The sequence below is a fragment of the Leptonotus elevatus genome, chromosome 3 (genome assembly GCF_054856555.1).
Source record: "Leptonotus elevatus isolate MCC_2025b chromosome 3, RoL_Lele_1.0, whole genome shotgun sequence".
Lineage (NCBI taxonomy): Eukaryota > Metazoa > Chordata > Actinopteri > Syngnathiformes > Syngnathidae > Leptonotus > Leptonotus elevatus.
The window spans coordinates 17,761,623-17,778,743 of record NC_141241.1 but is presented as its reverse complement, the minus strand read 5'-3'; the positions used below and the strand labels follow the sequence as shown (position 1 = coordinate 17,778,743).

The 17,121-nt window shown below is 37.7% G+C and overlaps 3 protein-coding genes across 10 annotated transcripts in view; all 3 read right to left on the bottom strand.

Annotated features, from left to right (window-relative positions):
• dennd2b (DENN domain containing 2B) overlaps positions 1 to 1,144 on the bottom strand; it is a 44,360-nt gene extending 43,216 nt beyond the window's left edge. The window contains exon 1 of the mRNA XM_086071010.1: positions 1,013 to 1,144. The gene's annotated coding sequence lies outside the window, so the exon portion shown is untranslated. The remainder of the gene's footprint in view (positions 1 to 1,012) is intronic.
• Positions 1,145 to 3,139: 1,995 nt separating this feature from the next.
• On the bottom strand, positions 3,140 to 10,224 carry tmem9b (TMEM9 domain family, member B). Its single transcript, XM_086071449.1, has 5 exons — positions 9,985 to 10,224; positions 8,702 to 8,793; positions 8,513 to 8,621; positions 7,498 to 7,632; positions 3,140 to 4,148 (listed from the first exon to the last, which is right to left on the bottom strand). Exons 1-5 carry the CDS (start codon positions 10,054 to 10,056, stop codon positions 3,993 to 3,995), a joined length of 564 nt encoding a protein of 187 aa, XP_085927575.1. The 5' UTR covers positions 10,057 to 10,224; the 3' UTR covers positions 3,140 to 3,992.
• Positions 10,225 to 10,728: 504 nt separating this feature from the next.
• scube2 (signal peptide, CUB domain, EGF-like 2) overlaps positions 10,729 to 17,121 on the bottom strand; it is a 41,347-nt gene continuing 34,954 nt past the window's right edge. For all 8 annotated transcript variants that reach the window (XM_086072115.1, XM_086072118.1, XM_086072119.1 and 5 more), the window contains 6 exons: positions 16,708 to 16,875; positions 15,598 to 15,759; positions 15,324 to 15,521; positions 13,975 to 14,127; positions 13,763 to 13,842; positions 10,729 to 11,902 (listed from right to left, as the gene is read on the bottom strand). In XM_086072115.1, coding sequence (XP_085928241.1) covers positions 11,756 to 11,902; positions 13,763 to 13,842; positions 13,975 to 14,127; positions 15,324 to 15,521; positions 15,598 to 15,759; positions 16,708 to 16,875 — 908 coding nt within the window. In that variant the 3' untranslated portion in view covers positions 10,729 to 11,755. The remainder of the gene's footprint in view (positions 11,903 to 13,762; positions 13,843 to 13,974; positions 14,128 to 15,323; positions 15,522 to 15,597; positions 15,760 to 16,707; positions 16,876 to 17,121) is intronic.

Below are 17,121 nucleotides of genomic sequence, written 5' to 3'. Positions count from 1 at the left end.
TCGTGTCAATTTTGCAATGACAATGCAAAATTTGATTTATAATCACATTTGGCCTCAAACGTGTTCCTTTATCATTTCTATCAAAATCACTTGCAAACATTAAGCTCTACTTGCATTAAAGTGAGAGATGTTTTGAAGATTTTAGTCCCACCTAGCCAAATGAAGGAACCAAAATAGTTTTACTAGTGAGGACAGAGTGCACTAGTACATAGACCTTATGCTTAGGCCAACTAGTAGGACATATTTGGCATACTATGGGACATGATACATGATACTTGTGAGGCGACATGGTGACAAATCTACTACAGCAGTTAACATTTAGCTTTTCACTGGTAGTACTAGTAGTAGCATGCCCATGTCAGCTAGTGCACAGTTTTGCTACACTAGTAACATAGGTGTTACGATACTGTCAAATTATCTTACTGGTGCTTATTAGTACAAAGAGCCTAACAGTACAGTGAATTTAAGATGAATATCAAGGACGCCTTTCAAAAAAAAAACAAAAAAAAAAGTCCCATCCTAAAGAGCACGTCATTGGTGTGATAATGTTTCTATTCAACAAATTGCGCCCACCAAGTTTTGCAATGCAACTTGTTGAGGCAGACAGACAACAGGGAGTGTAACATTTAGAGAGAGAAAAGAAGGGGTGGGGGGATTTGTACTGTAACAAATATGCGTCTGGTGTTTAGGATTGAGCCATTTCATAGACTGAAGCGCCACCTGTAGGCGAATAGCTGTAAATGCAGCCTTCGACTGGAAGTTTGTTCCTATGCGTTTAAATGTGACATTTCGTGATGGGAAGACAAATAGAGTGTAGGCGTGTACAGTATTAAAAACTGTAACTTAAGTCGTTTCAATCATGAACATCATGGAACAAATGAAGACATCCGAACTGTTTTTTTTTTTTGTCGAACACGCAATCACGGTTGGCTACCAAAGTTGGGGAAAGTGTCAACTTTTCCGGTTGATGTTGACATTTACAGCATCAAGCGAAGAAATAATCAAGCCCTACCTGCTTGTTTGCGCGGTTGACGTGTTTACTCAGTGATCCATTCTCCAGCACACTGTCGCTCTTCTTTGCGTGTGCAGTCCCAACACTTTTTTTTCCCCTCCTGTGGAAAAAAAAATCGTCTCCTCCGTGGAACTGCAAAGAAGACGTGAGAGAAAAAAAAAAGTGAAATGGACAGGAAACGGTGACGCAACTTGTGTGGATCACTTCTCTGGATGAAAAGATGCGAATGGTGATTACATATTTGCTCAAGGGTCCGCTAATTAGATGTGCCTTTCGGGTCCAGCGGGGTGAAACGAGTTTTTGATTTTAGCCTGTGCGCTTTTTCCAATAGCTGACTTTTTTTCTTCTTCCTCTCATCAGTTTATGCAGCTCAGAGATGATGAAGCGTGTCGCACGATTTCAGCAAACACCGCGCGGCTCATTTTGGTTCCGCATTGTTGACTTAACTTTCAAACTTTAACTCTTTTATCCTTCTTATAACTACATGACATTCAGATTATATTTTGTCGCATATGCATAAGTCAATATATGCACACGTGGCCACGGAACTGAAAGAAATTCAAGAGTGGTTTTCCTGGAATTAAGCCGGGGCCAAATGTGTTGTGTCGACGTGTGCTGAGTGAACGGTGTCATTATTCTTCAAAACGCTCAACCCTGCTGCTGAGTGATGCGCTCATTTGCATATGAAAGGGTAAAGATTTGGATCCAAAAACCACCATTACTGACGAGTCAATATTACAAAGAAATGGGTAGTATAGCTAATTACCAATATTTTCAAACAAGAAGTGGCAAATTTCCCTGGTCAAGGTCATACAGTGAGTGAGCCACACAAATATTTTGGTGCAGATTTTACACTAGATGCCCTACCTGATGACATCATTGAATGTAAAAGTAAACAGTTCCTTCGCAGAGGATAAAGAATATATCTGAGTGTTGTTATATTGTCCGTTTAAGTGTTGCCACATAGTTTGTGTTCAAATATATGCTGCTAACACCACCAGAGATACTATTCATTAGCCCATCTCTGTCATATCCTATAGCATTAAGCTAGTGGATTTCAAGGCGAAGTTGTGATTTTATTGTATTTTTAAATGCAGTCGCTCATATCTCAAGGCATTACTATCATGATCCATTTTCTATTCTTAATTAATGTCAAGGTTTATTTGGTATTACATTATTTATTATTTATTGTTTTATGTTTATTTTCAAACTTTATTAGTGCGTGTCGTTTTTAACAGCATTTAAAATTTTGATCTTTGTATTTTTTTTGTTTAAAGCAAGCTGCTTGATCCTGGAATTTCCCCCAGGATTAATAAAGCATATTTTCCGTAGTCTCGCTGGTCCTTTTGTGCTCCCCTACAAAGAACGTAGCATTATCATCATTCTCAATTCAAAAGGTCATAACAGTAAATCCAAATAGACACTTTCAAGGATTACAGCCACCTTTCTAATCTAATCCAAGTATCTGCACATTTATGGTTCAAAAGCAATTGGCGAGGAGGAAAAGCAGCACATCCCAATGAAGAGCATTGATGGTGCATACTGATGAGGTGTCTGTTGCTACAACGTGCCAGATCGACTTTAACGCTTGGCATTCTGCTCAGATTGAAGCCAAAAGCAGCAAAAACAAAAAAACAGTGGGATAAAACTGTGTTTCACAGTGCAGGAAGTTTGATGACCCAAAACATACAGCCAAAGCAAACCGTGGGCTTTTCAAGGCAAACAAATGGAATATTCTTGGCCAAGCAAGTCACCTGACCTCAACCCAAATGAGTCCCACAAAATTACAGTCGAGGCCTGGAGCAGCAACCAAAGGGAGGCCACGCAGCAGTTGGTGACGTCCGTCGGGGTTCGACTTGAAAAAAATAAAATAATCATCTGTGTATAAATATCAAAATGAAACGTGGCTTTAAATCTTAAAACATAATTTGGGGGGGGGGGTCCCTTTAATCACAATCACATGATTTTGTTTCCAATCTATTGTGGTGGTGCATCGGAAAATTCTCAAAATAAATCACTAACAGATGTGAGTGGATGCATTGACTTGTGTACGGATTGCACCTGGAGGGAACGTTTGTCGCGGATCGGGCCACGACTGACAAAATGGCGACGGCACAGTTGCAAGGATCACAGATATTCACATCCATTTATTTCAAAGTTAAAAGGTAGCACACATGTACAACGGTTAAGAACACTTCCAGAGGCCTCCCAAAAGCAGCCATTACAATTAAGTCCAGTGTGTCGCTCCAGTGGCGGGTATCCAACTAGACATGTTATTTAGGACCTTCATAAAAGGAAGTCAAGTTAACGGCATTGGAACGTTTATACATCTCTATCATTAAGTTCACATTTAGCGTCATTGATCAACTTCCTGTCCCAATGTGGAATCCCATCTTGTGGATGCCAGGCATACAGTTAAAAATAAAAAATAAAATTTAATGAGAAAACAGGTCAATGGTACAGATTTTGAGATAAATAGCACAAGATCACCTATAACGCTAACAAAAAATTGTCAAACATATTAAATATACTGAGTTACTGCTTACATTAGTTATCACAAAGGAAACGCCTTCATAAGATGTCATCAGCCTGTGCATGTTGTATTCCGAGAGCCAGTTCAGTGTGTAAAATATACGAGGGTGGCCCAGCGCTGATCCAGCTGGTTCAGCGGATATAACAAATCATTGTCTTGTAAGGTTTTTACTTGGCATTTATTAGTCACATTTCCATGATATATTCCCTGGCGACTTAGCGCATCTGTGCACGGGTTCAGATCATATCATTGAACACAGCGCAACAATAGTAATATGAGAAACATCAATGTAATCTCTTGTGCTGTCACTTTTCGTCTACTTGGTACTTCAACTCGACACTTGGTGAGATGCAAACCACACAATGAGAAAAAGGGAAGAGATCTAAGTCACAGACTCTGTCACAGTGTGTTGTGGTTTTAGTGTGTTTTTTTTTGTCCTCTCCACCTTTAACTGAGGACGACATGGCGGTCGAAGACAGACTTTCTCTGTTCCTGGACCTGTCTCCTCCAGCGCTGCTGGGCGTGCTCGACTTTGTTCAGCATGTTGGGTCGCGAGTGTGAGCGAGACAGGACGTTGTGAGCGTTTGCAAAAGGCTGCTGGTCCTGAAAACACAGAAAATAGAAAGGTTCTGATATTAGTTAGTTGTACGACATTCGATGACTTAGATTCCAAAGTTTGTAATGTAGCAAACCTCAAACTTTCTGAAAATGCACTGTGGGTGATGTAAAAGGTTGACAGTTACAACTGCAAGGAATTACGAACTGTTCCAAATCGTTAGCGTTATAACATAATTGTCCAAGTCATTCAATTAATTTAATTTAATGGTGTACACACTTAAAGTGAGTACAGAAGAACGTTGTGATTGAATTCTATTTTATTTTTCTATTGTTTTTCACACATTGGGTGCCTTTGTGTAGTGTTATTTCACCTGTGGGTATGTTTTCCCACAGCATTTGCGTAAATATTCGTTACTTGAAAGAAAAACTCCCGAAGCCGATGCTAACATCCTGTTAGCATTTGAATGGGATCCTCCCTTCGCTTTTAGCATTAGCGCAAGGCTAGCGATGTTTTTAAAACAAATAATGTTTTGTATTTAAAAAATATGTAATTCTTAGCACCGTGTGTTTAGTTTTACAGTTAACTCCAACTGGGGTGTCATTAAACATCCTAAAGGACACTTAGGGACAACAGAATAACCAGAATAACATACGCTACACACTTGCTAGTTGCTAATGCTACGCAAACAAAATGGTGCATTCAGGGTACTTTTACAGAGTCGTAAACTTTGGTTTTCTTCTATGATAATGTTAAGGGGAAAATAATCGGCCATTTGGCCCAATTGGCCGATTGTTTTGGCCGATGTTTGAAGGGCAATCATCGGCCGGGCCCTAGTTAGCCCAATTGCATTATAGCCATTTTGGCTAGCCATTTCAGAAAGTTTTTTGGAAAATAATAAGAAAAAAAAATTCAACAACAACAGTAGCTTTGAATCAACCTTTGTGGATCACACTGAAAGTCTATCAACTTTATTTTTGGGTTCAGCAATAGCACATGAAATGGTGGAAGGTGTGTGAAATTATATTTTTTAAGTGTGTTGTACAGGTTGTAGGTCACATTACTTGGTTTTTGAAAAGATTCATCTTGAGTTCTTTATATCACCAAAAATCTAGCATTTGAACGAGGTTGTGTAGACTTCTTATGTGCGTAAACAATGTCACTTTCAAAGGACATCGACAGCAAGATAGCAAAGGAAGCCCAGGTCAAATGTTAGATCAGTTCATGTTTACTGTCAGCATTTTTTTTCCATCAAGTGAATTTTCTGCAGTGCTAATTTGCAAGCTCGTTGAGGGCCAAAAATTCTCCAGAGGATCGTTTGTTTTCCCTGGTAGAGTTTCAGTGTCTTCCTGGCACTTTTCTCACCATTTAAGGGACTCAAAAAATTACACAAGCATAACAAGCAAATAATCAAGGTTATAATGCAAAAAATAAATAAAATAATAATAATCCAACAAGAAAAATGCTAGAATTGACCTAAAAAAACATGCCATAATAATATGATCTCCACAAGGAACAAATCAAAACGTTAGTTGGAGAGATGCTCGTGTACTGGTGAATCCTGCCGAGATGCCCCTGGGCAAGTTTCACGTCCGTCATAATGTTGTTCACGCTCTTTTTCATTCTGTTTAAACTCCACATTTTTCCCCACAAATTCTTGGTTACTTCCCACAAGATTACACATTCAAACCGTAATCTGATCACTGATGTTACTGCATTCCAATACATTTTTATTCTCCTTGACCGAACTCTGCCAAACAACACACAAAAAAGGACGCTGTGCTCCTCTTTGAGCTATTGAACAAGAGGTTCAAAATTCCGCCTGTGACCACATAGCCTCGGGTTCAATTCCCCTGGGCGAAATGAGTTTATGGGCTGGGGAGTGAATATGCAGTGGAGGTGTGTATATTGCTGAAATACTTAATTCATTGCATAGGTGGTGCTTTTACTTACAAGTACAAACCACACTTGATTGAATGCATCTCAAATCGTCTTTCACCATTGAAAGTAATGAAAATGCCATCCATTAAAAAAAAAAATAATAATTATATAATAGTTTTTAGGAAACAAAGCACTATACAGTATTGTACCTTATAAAACCTTACTGTAATACCATAATTAAATAGAAGGTTAAAAAAAACTGTTTGGACATCATGACTTCATGCATTGTTGACTCATCACTTATTTGTGTACACTTTGACTACAATTTCATTCTTTCGGGCTGCTGGGAAAGGAAAACAGAGACATCAAGGAGATTCATTTGGAGAAATTCTGACCACTCGATCTATTTTTAGCCAGACGGGTCACATATATCTTGATCGCATTACGGTAAAACGCATTTTTAACAATCTTACAATAATACATAACTTAATCAAAAATGGTCAGAACACACTTTGGTAGACTATGTCGGATGGAAATCTGTCCGGTATATCTTTGCTATTTTCTCCAGACACTCCTTTGTTAGTCCACATTCGCCATTCCATGAACGGCACACAATGCGTGGCACATGACGTCATGTGAATACCATCCATTGTTAAATCGTCTGTCCACCATTGTTGCTTCTAAGTGTTGAAATTACTTTATGATTACTGTGATATAAATGCTAGTTTTGTTAGCCTCTCTTAATGTGTTTCCTTTATGTGTTAGCATCAAGCTAATAATATATTCATAATTCCATGCTAAAAAGTTATGTGATTGGGTTATACTTTAAGTGTGTTGCCGGACACAAATTTAGGAGCAACTATTTGTGTGGAGTTTGTGTTTCTTCCAAGTCATTCCCCACAATATACACAGGCAACAAGATCTAATAAAAGGAGCTGTACTGTACATCATCTTTTCTTTGTAGCTGCACAATGTTTGATACAAATCTTGTACAGTATTGGATTTCATTTGATTGTGCAGGTGCGGTGTATATAATGCTGTTCCTGCCTATGCTGCTACATTAGCAGACATGACTGCATTCTAAATAATGAATGCGTTATGACGACAAGAAGACGAGCACTCGGAAAGTGAGCATGTGATTGGCCTCTCAAATGGATCCTCCAGTCAACTCTCCCACACATTACATCAAAAACTATCATTCCACTCACAACTTCTTTTAAGACAGCCACTTTAAGTTTTTGTTTCTTCTTAACCCGACTTCAATTTCTACATTTCAGTATTTCAGCTCTACAATCTTGCTAAGCTTGTTCAAGAAATTGGATTAAGGGGAAATCTTCTTATCTTATACACACACAAGCCTTCACAGTTAAATGTTAATTAGTTCAGTCAATGTTTAAATAGGAAAAAAATCCCATGAATATTACTATTAGACAACGGCCACTGGTTGGGGAAGGTCATAATGAGAGAAATATGTTCTTGAAAATGAGTTTTTGATGAGGTGATATGATCACATACCCCGACATCATCGTCACTTTGAATGAGCTGCGAGTGACCGAACAGACGTCTTTTCAAGATTGGCTCCAGGAGCGTCAGGTAGACCATGTAGAGGAGCAGCAGGCCCAATATGGACAAGTAGATTATGATGGTGACCTTAGGTGAAGAAGAAGAAAAAAAAACAGTACAGGTTAGGAGGGTTGAAAAGGGGCAACAAATCTCCATGCATGTCCCATGGACCATTTTGGGGTCATCAAGTAAATCAAAAGGAAAATGTTATGTGACAAGCAAAAAAGAAAAAGAAAAAAATTGAAACGATTGAATGTGTAATTAGTTAGCAGTTGAAACTGAGTCATTTTATTAAGGAAACAGCACTCTAGTCTATAGTATTGCACTAGATAATAATAATATAATGAAATAAAATATTGTAAAAGATGAAATACAATTCATTCTTTAATTAAATGGGTATTGTACTTGTCCTATAGGTACGCATGGCCACCAGGAGGCAGTATAATACTTGCATAATTATGCAGACAGAAGACTGAAGCTCGAGTAGTATTGGTCGTTCCTCACAATATATTCCCGTAACTACAAGTATATTGTCTTTCTACATGTGTTCCAGCATAGTTTGTGTTCAAACATCCATTGCCTTAAGGGTTATAACCACAGCGACACTAATGCTAGGTTCGTTAACCCGCCTATGGCACTTTGCATTTGTGTGCTAGCATTAAGCTAGTGGACTTTAAGTTATGTGGTTTGGGTAAGGACATGTTTTGTTAAAGTTGGCGGTAGAAAGTTTTGCTCTGACCAAACAATCAGAGGACAGAAAATACGGATTTTGTTGAGGGCCAGCTCGCTGGCTTGGTGAGGACAAATTTAAAATCAACAAACACAGCATTTAGTCCACACAGAAACAGCAAATTCATAAAATGTCATGAAACAAATATCAGAATGTAGGTTAGTATTTCTCATACGTACTGTAACTGTATTTGTGCTAATAACACACATACAGTAATGCAACTGGCGTACAATTTACCTTAATAGTGTCTGAGCTTCTCTCCTCATATTTACACTCGCAACGTAAACAGTAAGCCTCCACGTCTCTTCCATCCACCGGCATTGGTTCCACTACATGCAGACAGTTACTGGAAAAGGGAAAAACACACCAAAAGACATTCACGCCGGGAAAATTATTCATCCCTTGTTGGAAAAACATTGAGCATACCAGTCTTTAAGAGACACGTTCTGCTTGTAGATATGTCCATCGATTTCTCTGTATGGTGGACAGATGCATTTGCAACGGTAGTCTTCAGAATTCTGTAAGAGATTACAATTTGCCATCATTATATCATATTATTTAAAGCCTCAGTGTGTAATAAGCAACCACTAGATGTCACTATAGGGTATAATGCAGCCGAAATGCAAGCATTTAGAAACATGCAGAAGCACACACACTACGGTGGCTCAGAGGGACCACACTTTGCAATCCTACTACCTTGACGAGTGATGACGAAAGACCGCGAGAGCCAGATTTATCCGGAGCAGCTAACAAGAGCAGCTAGCAGGAGTTAGTCGGAGCCATAGGCTGGAGTGGCTAACAAGAGCGGCTAGCGGGAGAAGCTAGTAATTATTTTAATTTTAGTATTTAAAGGAGAAGGGGACAAGCGACGGGAGCCCAAATCACGGGACTCAGCGACGACCCAGCAGTGGGAGGTAAGCGGCGGTCGACCCATTGGCTACGATACAAAATGCAAGCACCACCAGGGCTAACAACGTTTGCAAAGTTGTTCCTTTAGGAATCTATAGCAGGAAGATGGTGCCAAAACACCAACAACAATTACAACTCTTGTAAGGTGAGACTCCAGCCATGTCATATAATTAGTGATTACAAGACCCACAGGTTATATATATATATATATATATATATATATATATATATATATATATATATATATATATATATATATATATATATATATATATATATATATATATATAATTATTTTTTTAAGGAAGGTTTAAGTGATATAACATATTTATTTGCATGAATTATTAGTTCACTACTACATGGTGCTAAAGATTACACCCTGTGTCTTTAATGTGTTCGCCATTTCAATTGTATACTATACGACTGCCATTAAATGTACCCCAACATTAAAATAGGTTGTGCTCATCCCAGTGTAATATTATTTTTCACTGATTATTCCTGGAACTAGTAAGAGTAACCATAGTGAGTTTGAGGCATTTATGAGCATCCTAGCCTGAAATAGGTTGGGGATGCATTCTCACGGCAAAATATCCACTGCCAAAAAGAAATAAATGCTCAAAAACGACTTTCCACAGCTATCAGAATGTAAATAGCTAACGTGACTACATAGCATATATTTGATATAATTTTATCTGACAACACTCATTCAACACAAATCCGTATGATTTGTGATACATAAATAAAACATTTGTGATTGCAATGTACATATTTTCCCATGTCACAGCTAGCGTTAGCCTTACCTTCGCTGTCACTTCGCAAAAAAGCAAAAAACACACAAAGATAAAAGACCGAAGAAGAAAGGCGGCCTTCATTTTAAAAACGTGTAGTGTACAAAGTATAGAGGAGGTAAACAATTTCCACGCAGCACGCCGGTAAAAGTGTTTTCACTTAACGAACGGCTAGGTCAGCCATGATGCTAGCACGCAGACAAACAGCCTCAGGTCGCACCAGCTGACTTGGAGCTTCCGGAGTATGGCGAGTTAATTCCACATCTCTTTCGGCGGGCGGTAAATAATGTGCTTTTTTTTTTAACAGAGCATTTTCACAAACATAACATATTAAGCAGGTTTATATTCAGATAAGACGACCTTATAATGATGATTTCTTATTCAATTGTGTCTACTATTACAAGGACAGACGGGTGGAGTTAAATTCCGAAGATTATTGGATGACGTGATGAAGAAACGAACGAACCTAATGATTCGCAGTCAAAGTGAACGACCGGGTTCCAAATTTTGGTGCGCGAAATCTCGCAAACTTGATGCTAAAGTAAAGTAAAGTGAAATAAAGAATATCCACGACTTTAAGTACAATACTTTTATAGTGGCCGTTTAAATATTATAGTATTTTTAAGTTAGTCTTGCCCAATGTAAAGGCAATGTTTTTACTCACATTATTTTCCTCTGTAGTTTAAATGTGGATTTATTTGAGCAGACGAAAGTCCCACTCCCAATGTTAAAAATAAAAACCAAGCACTGACTGAATACTGTAAGGTTTCTATCTTTATTTACAGCATAGTAGATGTACAAAACAACCATAAAAATATACACACACACAAATCGTCTATGACAGATGAGTAGCTCATTTCTATTTTACAAGACTTTTCAAGGACTTACCTCATTTGACTGATACTCGGAAACATGTCATTCCATTATATGCTCTCAATTATCAGAAGACTTTACAGCTGTCTTTGGTTGTTGGTTCATAATCAAATGTAAAATAAAAAAATAAAAAAATGAAAGATTTGAGGTGCCCTAATTTCATTTATTCTCTCCCTCTCTTTTTGGAATAATGTTTTTTAAGTGATTTTCCATAATGTGGCAACCTCTGAATAGGAGTTGCAGTACTATTCTGTCAAACATGTCATCGCTAGCATACATTGCACCTAAAACTTTTTACATCATATACAAAACATTCATCGGGATAATTGCTTTTTGTGGTTCCACTACTTTTTTTGTAGTGCTAAAGTTCCCCAAAACAACATTTGTGCTATCATTGTTTCTCTGATTGCGTACCTCTGTCACTTGTAAAAGTAGCCTATGTTAAAACTACATACACACTCTATATACAATGTCACTGAGTTTCAGTATATGTTTACTTTCCTACTCCTCGTCAGAATGCCATCAGCAAACATCTCCTAGTGTTATAATGAGCAGGTTGAGCAATATTCAAATAGATGAATACAGATAAGATGAAAATACAGAAGGCATCATGAGACATATACATCTACTAGGAGGTTATACAGTTAATGTAGTTGCTCTGTTTTAATACCAACACAAAGTGGCAGAAGTGATCCTGATGCTCTATTGAGGACACATTGTTCCCCCGCTAAGAAGTCCAGTTCAAAAATCTGCTCTCTTTCTCTTACATTTCTCGTCAGGATTGCTTGCATCTGTTACACGATCCACTTCATTATTAAGCATATAACTAGAGAAAACATTGAAACCAGACAAATAGCCTACTGGGAGCTGCTTTAACTATTCATCAGCACGGTGTCATTTCAGCACTTCCTTACGGACGAAGGAATCGCAAGACTTTGGAACGCAGGAAGCGGATGAAGGATTTGGGGAACATTTCTCGGGATTCTTGTGCCGTGTAGTTGAAGAAGTTTTGTGGGTGAGCCAGAACATCGAACAAGGCTTTCATGAGCTTCTTGTCCTGCATAAGATCATAGGGGAGGGGGATTATGACAAAAATGCACTCAAGTGGAATAAATGTTGGAGGTGATAAATGATAAATTAGCATGTGCTCTAGCGACAAAAATAATATGCAGCATTAAATGTATTTCACACAAAAATGCAGTCGTTCAACTCTTACACACTGAACACTTCTTACAACAAAAAGTCAAATGGCACCCAAAAAAAGTACTTAATAAATTATCATCATGTTTGACAACAGCAAATCTTGAGGTAAGAAAAAAGTGATACTAGACTTTTACCAATACGAATGAACCAAAAACATTAGGTGAAGGCTTGAAATTGCCAATCATCTCATATTTAATTCCTAAACATCACAACCACTAGGGGGCGGTCGTTTTCATTAGTGCTCTAGCGAGGGTCGGGGAGTCCCGTTCCTGTGCGTTGAGTTAACCATATGAACCAGTTTTTCTGGCGATCTTGTGCCAGCTGCTCTGCATCCTCCACGGCAACGCCGTGTTGTTGAAGGTCGCATATTTGCAAAAAAAATAAAATAATAAATCCTGGGATTTGTTATTATATGATATGATATGTTGGAATGTATCAAGGTAACAGCAGTGACATTTCCCATTTCTCATTGTGATTGTAGTTTGTAGGTGTTCATAATGTTTTCACTCGCTCTTGTAACTAAAAGAAGAAGGTAACCAACATGTTTGAAACGACTCAGCATAGTTCTATACCAATTTTCCATTGCTAAATGAATCCCTTCTGATCAAAACCTTGCAATATTATCTTTTGTGAAAACAGTATTTTATGTGTTGGATGCCGTTAGTAGATCATGTTCTAAATGTTGTGGCCAGTGTGCGTATTGTAATATTTCAGCTTCATGGGAGAACAAGAGGCTACTTCATCTTGACTTTGTGGTGGGCCTCTGGAGAAGCTGGCGGTGTGGTGCCGCTCCAAACCAAAACATATTTGTTCTTGTGGCTTGTACGGGAGGGCAGCTACGGTTTGCATGCATGTCTTCATCCTCATGAGAACAAGCACTCGAGAATTGCAAAAGCTAAACTCAAACATGACTTTATTAATATTATCATTATTATTATTATTATTATTATTATTATTATTATTATTATTATTATTATTATTATTATTATTATTATTATTATTATTATTATTATTATTATTACCAAATTCCATCCTGACTCGTTTTCTTTTGACTTTGCCACTAACGTTGGCATGAGCAGATGCTACTTGCAGTTCTACCTGTTTCCAAGAGAGGGCAGTGCCCACTTATATAAACAAACAAAAAAAAAGTTGAGAAATGTTTACCGTAACTAAAGGTTCCCAAACTTTTTAACACCAAAGTCCCACCTCCTACATGTCAGACGTTTTAGTCCTAAAAAGTAAGTTTTATATATTTGTTAGCCATGTAACATTAACATAGGAAAATGAAACACTGATTATGCAATAATCATATGCTAATGATTCTATGAAAATGTATACTGTACATAAAAGTTTAATAAATATTGTACTATAATAAAATTAAAACAAGAAGTTGTTAAAAACTAAATGTGAATGTACTGTACTTAAAAGTTAAATACAACTGAACCGTTTGGTGCTGGATTAAAAAGAAGAAGAAAAGATTTAGCCACTGTAATTATGCGATCTCAAAGCTGCAGAGCGCAGAAAATTGAACTGCAAAGCGTGGCTGCCACCTGTGGCCGAAAAATGAACCCCCCCCCACCCCCCCCCCACACACACACACACCTCAATCCAGACTGAAAACTATTGGCCAGAGGCTTGCAGGAGTACACATTGAGTGTGATAATACAACTGAACTGTACTAACTGCAAAAACAAAAAAAAGATTATATGAATACCTTTAGAATCTCTTGATGATTCTCTGATGCATATAACCTTCCGTCCCTTACGATGTCCTCTATCAATTCTTGGTAGTCCTCTAAAATAAAGCCCATCAAGAAAGTCATAAATAGCATCTGAGTGTAACAAGAACAATTTGCATACATATAGACTTGGCAACATCAAATTAATGGGACAAGAAATGCAATTTTATGATTTTTTTTTCTCTTACCGTCATATGTAACATATGGGACCTGGAAGCCTTTCCCACTGTTTCCCTCATTGGATCGGAATTGAATCCAGAGCCTCTTGGAGCGAGAAGTGAAGGCGATGGGACGCTCGTATGTCTGACACGTTTCGTACGTCGTCACAGAATTTAACAGAGCTGTGAAATTCAACCATATGACACAACATCAACTACATGTTCACAATAGAATTACATCTATTCATTCATTCATTCACTTTCTGCAATGCTTGTCCTCATTAGGTTCAGCCACCTCGTTTTTATAGTATTTATTTTTAGTAGTATTAATAGTTATTTAGTTAATTAATAGTATTTTTAGTATTTTTTTGGGCAAGGCTAAAACCAGTGACGCACCTCTGTGGAGGACCAAAAATACCAAAATTAAAAAAATTAATAAACACGACAATAAAAACGGATATATAAAAATATAAAGCAAAAATTAAATATAAAAAAATATAAATGGAAATAAAAAACATAAAAACATATACTTATATAAATAAATAAATAAATAAATAATTAAATAAAGTAAAAACTCAATAAAAAAACAAAAAAATTAGATTAAAAAATATAAATAAATGTAAAAATAAATGTGGAAATAAATACAAAAATAAATATATCAATAGATTTAAATATCAATAAATAAATAAAAATGCTTGTGTATATATATATATATATATATATATATATATATATATATATATATATATATATATATATATATATATATATATATATATATATATATATATATATATATATATTCTATTTTCACATTTATTTATTTATATTTTATTTGGGCATTTTTGGTCCTCCATACACCTTGGCCCTGGTCGTCCCTCCCCCCAATGTAAAATAACGTTTTGTTGCTTGCCGTGAGAAAGATGGAAAAAATTAGGAGGAAAGATTATTATTATTTTATTAATAAGTCTGACTTAACAACCAGCGTGCTGACCAGTGCTTCGGGCTAGCTTGACAACTAAAGAGCGCCTCATTGTCTGCTATGAGAGTGTACACTTCACTCAGAGAAAAGTTGAAAAGCAAGGAGGGAGGAAGATTTAAAAAAAAAAAAAAATCTGACGTGACAGCGTGTGTAAAGGGGCTTTGAGCTGGCTTGGTCACTTTAGAGTGCCTCGTTGTTGCTGTGTGGAAAAGCTCTGTGACGACAGGGATACATTGCAGCCACCAAAGGCACACTCTTTTCTGTATATCAAATTGACTTTAGGGGTACTTTACAAGTTAAACACAACTGAACTATACGCAACACATGTATTGTACTACATTCGAAACAAGTTGAAGCCACGGTAACATTATGAGAACAGACTAACACAAACACTGACCACTTTTCCTCATGACTAAGTAGTCTCCACACTCGTCCTCAATTGGCAGGAAGATTTCTGGCACCACAATCAGAATCCTGCGTTTGGGCGGCGGATTGATGGTCCACGTGCACTCCACGTTGGCGGGGTAGTTCCCGGGATAGTTGGGAGACTCGATGTAGCCAGTGAAATCTCCCAGCTCGCCTCCACACTGTCTGTCTGTGAACCGACACTGTTTTGTCAACTCTTTTGATTTGTCCAAACCATCCAAATGTTTAACGGTGTACCCACATACTTTTGCACTGCATAATGCTCGTGGAGCCGTCAAAATCAGTGGAGGTGTTTCCAGGGCAGGCGATGCAGTAGTTTTGACCAAACTCCACCTGAAAGGTGCCCGTGGAGCAGCGGATGCAGCGGTGTGTTGTTGTGTTGTAGTAATGGCCAGGAGAGCACTGAACTGCAAGGACCACAACAAAGATGTTAGTCCATCATCATCTCTCTTTTTTTTTTTTATTGTATTCAGTGGATGAAGTTAAAAAATGTAGTGAGTAAACTCCAAATTGTACTTATCAGATATTGTTCATCCTCACATCAACAACAAATATTTCAGATCATTTTAGTCAAGTCAAGTCATCTTTTTAGCTATTAAGATCCTTCAGAATCACAGATCTTGGAATTGCAACAGTTTGCTATAAGGCAAGACGGCTGTCCGTGCGTCTTGAATGAGGCTCACATCTTGGTGTATTTTCGACTTTTACTGGTTGTTATGTGCATTTATATTTGTTAAATAATGTTAGAGGCGGGGTAACTCCGTGGTACTTTGAGGCAGGTTCACCAAAACGCGCTCGCTACAGTCAGCTAAAAACACACTAGCTAATGATGCCCTTTGACAACTAATCACTGGGCTGCTGGGAAATGAAAATAGAGACTTTCAGGCGTATTTTGGGGGAAAAATCTCAAAAACAACGTTTTTGACCTGATCTATTTCAGTTAATTATGCAAAACTACCTTTTGCAACATACAAACCCTTTAGCCCGAGTAGGTCACATAAACGTATATATCTTTGAAAGAAATGCAACATTTCAATTCATATTGCAAAATGACAAGAAACTCATTGTATCATACGCCCTCAAACTGAGTTGCACCAAAACAAATCAAATCTTAATCCCACAGAAACAAACCCAATCATACCACTTAAAAATGAACCGCCATTGGATTATATCGCACCCCGTGTATTGAGACACGCATCGAATTGCCTTATGTTGGATAGCTGCACTCACTAGCGTGTATGTATTCATTAAAACAAAAAACTAAATATTAAACAAACAAATAAATAAATAAAATAAATAAAATAACAACCATAAGGGTGTTTAAGTCAGTATGAAGAATAAGCACAAAAGCACACCTTTGGTCTCACACTCTTGAAAGGTGACTGCACCGCTGCGCTTGGTGACCAGGTTGCCTCCACAAGGGAAGCAGGTGGTACGTCCTACCTCTGGCTGGTACGATCCCAGAGGACACAGCAGGCAAGGGGTGAAGCCGTCATGGGAGAACTGACCAGGGAGGCACTGACCTAAACACGCACACACACACGACACAAGTTTAGCAAGAACTTATTCCCGTTTGGACTGATGTGTTGCAAGTGCTTCCATGAAGACAAGAGAACAGATGGTGGACGAATAAGCATGTTTTTTTTTTTTATATCTCCAATCACATCACACATAGTAGCTGCTGGGTGACTAATACAAAATAGGCGCCTCTGGGAGTGTACAGATAAATCTTCTTGTTTAGTCTGTCAGGAGAGATGTGGATTTAAGCT